Genomic DNA, 6,629 nt, shown 5'->3' with positions numbered 1-6,629 from the left:
TTTTTTTTTTTTTTTTAAGAAAAACCCTCTATTCTTGGAAAAGAGAAACTGTCTAGCTAAAAATCTATATTTCCCAGCCTCCTTGCACACAGGTGTGGTCACTAAGTGGAAGTGGTTGGATGGGGCTTCTGAGAAAGCTCTTTAACCCATTTATGCTGGAAACTGCCATTTTGTGGATTTTTCCAGGAGTAAAAATTCAGACCCTGGCAATGACCTTGAGCAGTAGGCTATAACTCCCACATGCTTAGTGTTCCAATAATGAAACACTAGGCATAACAGCATAAGGGGGTTGACTTGACAAGAGGTCTGCCTTTTTGTCCTTACCCTTTCCTCTTTTTCTCTGCCTGGAAACACAGATGTGATGCCTGTAACTCCAGCAGCTATCTTGGTGCGGGGCGGCGGGGGATCATGCCATGCACTAAGGCTGATGTTCCACTGATGCTGAAGACTGACCAAACCAGCCCTGGGCTGCTGAACTCTGGATTTCTTCACAGGAGAGTCACTTCTATGTTGTTTAAGCCTGTTACTAGCAGTTACAAGCAATTCTGATTTTTTTTTTTTTTTTGGAGACAGAGTCTCACTCTGTCACCCAGACTGAAGTGCAGTGGCATGATCTCGGCCCACTGCAACATCTGCCTCCTGGGTTCAAGTGATTCTCCTGCCTCAGCCTCTCAAGTATCTGGGATTACAGCCACATGTCACCACGCCTGGCTAATTTTTTTGTATTTTTAGTAGAGACGTGGTTTCACCATGTTGGCCAAGCTGGTCTTGAACTTCTGACCTCAAGTGATCCGCCTGCCTCAGCCTCCCAAAGTGCTGGGATTACAGGCATGAGCCATCATACCCAGCTAATAATTCTGAATCGTTATAGCTGCCACCATCTAAAAATCAGTAAAGTCTATATTTTAAAAAATCTGAGTTTCAGGAGAATCTTGAAAAACTGGAAAGGCTGGTAACACTAGATTTGTCTGCATGTCTTGCATGACAACAGTCAGCTGGCACCGGGCAGGAATGGCCTAGTCTTTGCCTAGCATGCCGTACTCTTGCAGTGTTCTGCTGTCCCCTGAAGCTGCCTGGGTTTATGGTCTCTGCAATACGCTATGCTGTCTCCTGGGAATGCCTCACCAGCACTAATCATGTATGAAGCCCATCTCTCCCTGATGTTAACACCCTCCAAACATCAACAGCTTCGCCTTCAAAGTGGATCCAGAGGCCGGGTGCGATGGCTCACACTTGTAATCCCAGCACTTTGGGAGGGTGAGGCGGGCAGATCACAAGGTCAGGAGATCAAGACCATCCTGGCCAACATGGTGAAACCCCATCTCTACTAAAAATACAAAAAAAAATTAGCTGGGTGTGGTGGTGCACACCTGTAGTCCCAGCTCCTTGGGAGGCTGAGGCCCACGAATCGCTTGAACCTGGGAGGTGGAGGTTGCAGTGAGCAGAGATGGCGTCACCGCACTCCTAAATGGATCCAGTAGTAGCTCGCAAGATTCTTCCCCACTTCTAGGCTCCCATCTTAGCCATGTCCATCATCTCCTGCCTGGATGACTGCAGCAGCCTCCTGCCTGTTCCCCTGTCCTCTCCCCATCCCTCACAGTCTGCTCCCCACATGCAGCTGGGGGCAGGTCGTGAACACAGGAGTCAGAGGAGGGCCCTGCCCTGCTCAAAGCCGTCCTGTGGCTCCATCTCATGCAGGGTACAAATGAGAGTCCTTGCTATAGTCCCACATGACCTGCCCCTGTCACCCCTCTGCGTCAGCTCCATCCACTCTACCCCATCACTCTGCCCCAGCAACACTGACCTCCTGTCTGTTCCTCCAACATTCCAGGACTTTTTTTTTTTTGAGATGGAGTTTCGCTCTGTCACTCAAGTTGGAGGCTGGAGTGCAGTGGCACGATCTTGGTTCACTGCAACCCCCCGCCTCTCGGGTTCAAGAGATTCTCCTGTCTCAGCCTCCCGAGTAGCTAGGACTACAGGCATGTGCTACCACACCTGGCTAATTTTTGTATTTTTAGAGGAGGCAGGGTTTCGCCATGTTGGCCAGGCTGGTCTTGAACTCCTGACCTCAAGTGATCCGCCGTCCTCGGCCTCCCAAAGTGTTGGGATTACAGGCGTGAGCCACCGCGCCTGGCAGTTCCAAGACTTACGTATTCGCTGCTCTGTTCTGGGAACAGGGTCTGCAATTTGCACATGGTGCTTTCAGCTCGGTACTCAAACCGCACCTGCCTCCGAGGCCCTCTCTGACCATCCTCTACTGAGATCTGCCCCCACCCCCTAACACTCCATTTCCTTCTTCCCCACTTTACTCTTTTTTTTTTTTTTTTTTTTTTTTTTTGTTGAGATGGAGTCTGGCTGTCATCCAGGCTGGAGTGCAGTGGTGCAATCCAAGCTCCGCCTCCCGGGTTCACGCCATTCTCCTGCCTCAGCCTCCCGAGTAGCTGGGACTACAGGCGCCCGCCACCTCGCCCGGCTAGTTTTTTTATATTTTTTAGTAGAGACGGGGTTTCACCGTGTTCGCCAGGATGGTCTCGATCTCCTGACCTCGTGATCCGCCCGTCTCGGCCTCCCAAAGTGCTGGGATTACAGGCTTGAGCCACCGCGCCCGGCCCCCACTTTACTCTTTTCCACTGCATTTAGCACCCTATAATCCCCTGTGTATTTTTCGTATTTATCCTGTTCTATTGTTTGTCTTACCCATGAAAACATTAAAAGTGCTGGGAAGACAGAATATTTGTTTCAAGCTGGTTGATACTATACCCCCAGGCTCTAGAGAGTGCCTGGCACTGAGCTGTCCCAAGCCCGTATGTGCTGAGTAAATGCAGAGCTGTTGTGTCCTGTAGCTCCAGGTTTATGGAGTGCTGCTGTGTCAGACACAGGGCTGAGGCCCGGGTGGCTCTGCTCACCGGATCCTCACAGCCCTCCAGAAGGGAGGTCTCTGTTCCTGCCACATCCTCAGTGCCAGAGCAGTACCTGGCACAGAGTAAATGAATAAGTAGGGGTCTCGGAGACAAGCCGCGGCCCACCCAACCCTCCCACCCACCCGCCATCCGTCACCTTTGCCCACGAAGAAATCCTGGTAGTAGCGGGCGCCCAGGTCCACATGCTCGATGCTGTACTGCCGGGGCCGACTCTGCGTCCTCTGCTGCTCCTTGGGCACTTCCAGTACTGAGATGCTGGCGTTGGTGCGGTAGGCGCTCAGGGAGGGCTCTGCCAGGTGGCCCTCGCCGCTGCTCGGGGAGCCCACGGAAGCCCGGGAGAAGCTCACGTTGCGCTCACACTCGCCCCCAATCTCGTTGCGGAAGTGTGGGCAGCTGAGCAGCAGGTCATTGCTGTTGTCATCGCCGAGGTCCTGCTCCAAGTTCTCCTTGCAGTTTAGGTCCTCTGTGCTGGTGAAGGCCGGGTCCAGGCCTCCGAGGCTGTGGGCCCGCGAGGCCGTGAGGGAGGCCATGGCCGAGGCGGCGGAGGCGGCCGAGGCGCCCGTGGTGGTGTTCCGCCTCTGCGACACCGACACCCTGTTGGCGGCCGCCTCGTTGAGATCGAACAGCATGCTCTGCACGTCGAAGTGGGCGAAGCTCTTCTGACACACCCACGGCCTGCTGGCTTCCGGAGGGCTGCGGCCCTCGTCGGCCTCCCCCGGGGACCGCCCAGCCTCCCCCTCGGGTTTGCTGCTCCTTAGCTTCCGAAAGATGGACGAGTCCACTGAGTCCCCGCCGCTGAGGCCCCGCGCAGGTTTCTTCCGGGTCTTCTCCTTCTCCTTCGCGGGCTGCAGCGGCAGGAGGCTGTCCTTGGCTGGCTGCCCGTTGTGGCAGTCCTCCTTGGCTCCGCCTCCGCCCCCCATGAGGTGCGGGCCAGGATCTGCCCGGAGGAGCTCGGTGAGGGCCTGGCAGCCCCGGGCGTCGGGCTGCTCGCTGCGGAACTCGTTGAGGATGTCGAAGAAGCTCTGCTCCGGCATGCCCTGCACATCGATGGACGAGGTGCTCCCATACTCGCGGAAGAGGGGCAGCGCCCCCGTGTGCCGGACCCCGCGCGGCTCCCCCGCGTCCTCCGCGTCACACTCGCTGAGCGTTATCTCGCTGCTGCTGCGGTGCCGAAGGGGGAGGAAGGCCCTGCCGGGGGACCGGGGCCACCCGTCCTGGAACTCCACGTCTTTGGACCTTCTCCTGGAGAGTCGGTGGAAGGCTTTGGACCCTGAGGAAGCTGGGGTGCTGGTGGCGGGCTGTCCGTTCTGTATGCTTCTCATGGAATGGGCCATCTTGGTGGCCTTTGTGCCATCTGTGTCCTGTGAGGGGCTTGGGTTGCTCTGCTCTCTCAGGGCCTCCCGCTTGGGCGGCCAGTCGGCCACCCTTGCGCGTACACCCATCTTCGGCATTGCGGGGGTGGTGGGGCTGGGGCGGGTGGTGGCGGTGGCGGTGACCGGGCTGTCACCAAGAGGCTGGGACATGCTGCCATTCTGGGCCCAGAATCCCAAGGGAGCATAGTCCCCTGTGTGTGGCCCAGGGAGGACATCGCCCACCCTGGCCCCACAGCTGGCTGCCAGGTCCACACCATCGCTGGGGATGGCCCGATAGGTGGTCATAGTCCACGGGCACTGGAGTGCTGCTGGCCCGGTACGATGTGGTGTCACTCTATAGGGTTCCCCACCCCTCAGCCATTGTTCAGGGCCGCCAGGCCCAGGATGAAGGATGCTGGGCCCTGAAACCTGACAGGAAGGTTGTGAGCCTGTGGAGTCCAGTTCTCCACCATCGCTGTGCACAGCTGAGCCAGGACAACCTCAGGAAGCAGGTGCTGTCCTGGGGGCTCCAGACCGAGTGGCTCAGCACCACTGAGCAGGCAGCAGTTGCAGGGGCTGGCCAGCCGGAGGTGGCGAGGAAGTTGTCCCCGCCATGCTGAAATGGGAGAAAAGGAAAATGTGAGCTGCGATAGCCGTGTTACTGCTCCCAGAAAGTGGGACATGTGACTTTTCTTGACAGCCTCACTCATTAAAAAAAACTTATTATGGAAATTTGCAAACAAACTCAAAGGCAGAGAGGAGACTGAGTCACCCATCAGCTCCAACAACCACTAACTAGTTCCTATTCCCATTTCATCTATTCACCCCACCTTATGACCTTCTTTGTTTCTAATAGAATGTTTTAGAGTAAACCCCAGACATCAGGTCTTTTTTTTTTTTTTTTGAGACAGAGTCTCATTCTGTCACCCCAGGCTCGAGTGCAGTGGCACATGCTTGGCTCACTGCAACCTCCACCTTGAGGGTTCGAATGATTCTCCTGCCTCAGCCTCCCAAGTAGCTGGAATTCCAGCATGCACTCCCTTGCCCGGCTAAGTTTTTGTATTTTTAGTAGAGACAGGGTTTCGTCATATTGGCCAGACTGGTCTCGAATTCCTGACTTCAGGCAATCCCTGCCCACCTCAGCCTCCCAAAGTGCTAGTATTACAGGTATGAGCCACCATACCCGGCCAGACATCAGGTCATTTCACCCATAAATACTTTAGCTTATATCTCTAGTAGGTAAGGTTTAAAAAAAATTACTACAATAACATTATCATACTCATCTAAATTAACAAGAATTCTTTAATGTCATGCAGTACCCTGCCTGCATTACATTTCCCGTCATTGTCTCGCAGGTGTCTTTTGTGAGCTGGTTTGTTCGAAATTATCTTCTGCTTGTGCAGGTATTTTCTTAAGTCTCCTTTACTCTACAATGGCCACCTTCCTTTATTTTGATGCTCTTTACTTGTTGAAGGAAAAGGGTCACCCGTCCTGTGGATTTCCCCACTTTCAGGATCCCTGTGGTGCCACTTAACATGTTCCTCTGCCCCCTGTATTTCCCGTGAACTGGTGGCTTCACGCAGAGGCCAGACTATTGTCCATCTGCTCTGTTGTTCGCTCAGCTCAGCTACTCTGTCAGAAAGGAAGTGAAAATGACAGATGAGTCAACATGAGCACCAGTGGAGTTTGGGGAGGAAAGCCGCAGAAGGAATGTCTCTAGAAATCCATGTGGTTACTGCAGACTATGGCTGGGTAAATCAGAGCCCATCACTTTTTCACTGAGATCTCCCCAGTGACTGCTTACTGCATTAAAACACTATCCAAACTCCTTCCCCTGCTCCATAAACCCCACAGGATCTGGCTCTGATGTCTCTCCCCATCCCTGACTAAACTCTGATCATACTGGCCTTCTTTTCTGTTCTGATGCACTAAACCTTATCCAGGATATCTGATATGCTTCCTCAGTCCTTCTGGGGGCTGGTTCCTTCCTGGGGCTGGTTCCTTCCCATGTCAGTTTTTCCATGGAGACTTCCAGCTGGGCGCGGTGGCTCACGCCTGTAATCCCAGCACTTTGGGAGGCCAAGGTGGGTGGATCACTTGAGTCCAGCAGCTCAAGACCAGCCTGGCCAACATGGCAAAACCCTGTCTCTACTAAAAATACAAAAATTAGCCAGGTGTGGTGGCAGGTACCTGTAGTCCTAGCTGCTCAGGGGGCTGAGGTAAGAGGATTGCTTGAACCCGGGAGTTTGAGATTGCGTGAGCCATGATCACACCACTGCGCTCCAGCCTGGGCAGCAAAGTGAGACCTTCTCTCAAAAAAAACAAAACAAAACAAAAAAACTCCCAAAAAACAAAA

The 6,629-nt window shown here is 54.1% G+C and overlaps 1 protein-coding gene across 1 annotated transcript in view; it reads right to left on the bottom strand.

Moving 5' to 3' along the window:
* Nucleotides 1-6,629, bottom strand: part of SIPA1L3 (signal-induced proliferation-associated 1 like 3) — a 381,648-nt gene that overhangs the window by 146,170 nt on the left and 228,849 nt on the right. The window contains exon 3 of the mRNA XM_011973395.1: nt 3,058-4,889. Coding sequence (XP_011828785.1) covers nt 3,058-4,579 — 1,522 coding nt within the window. The 5' untranslated portion in view covers nt 4,580-4,889. The remainder of the gene's footprint in view (nt 1-3,057; nt 4,890-6,629) is intronic.

The sequence above is a fragment of the Mandrillus leucophaeus genome, unplaced genomic scaffold, assembly GCF_000951045.1.
Source record: "Mandrillus leucophaeus isolate KB7577 unplaced genomic scaffold, Mleu.le_1.0 Scaffold137, whole genome shotgun sequence".
In the NCBI taxonomy this organism is placed as follows: Eukaryota; Metazoa; Chordata; class Mammalia; order Primates; family Cercopithecidae; genus Mandrillus; species Mandrillus leucophaeus.
This window is presented reverse-complemented; position numbering and strand designations above follow the sequence as displayed.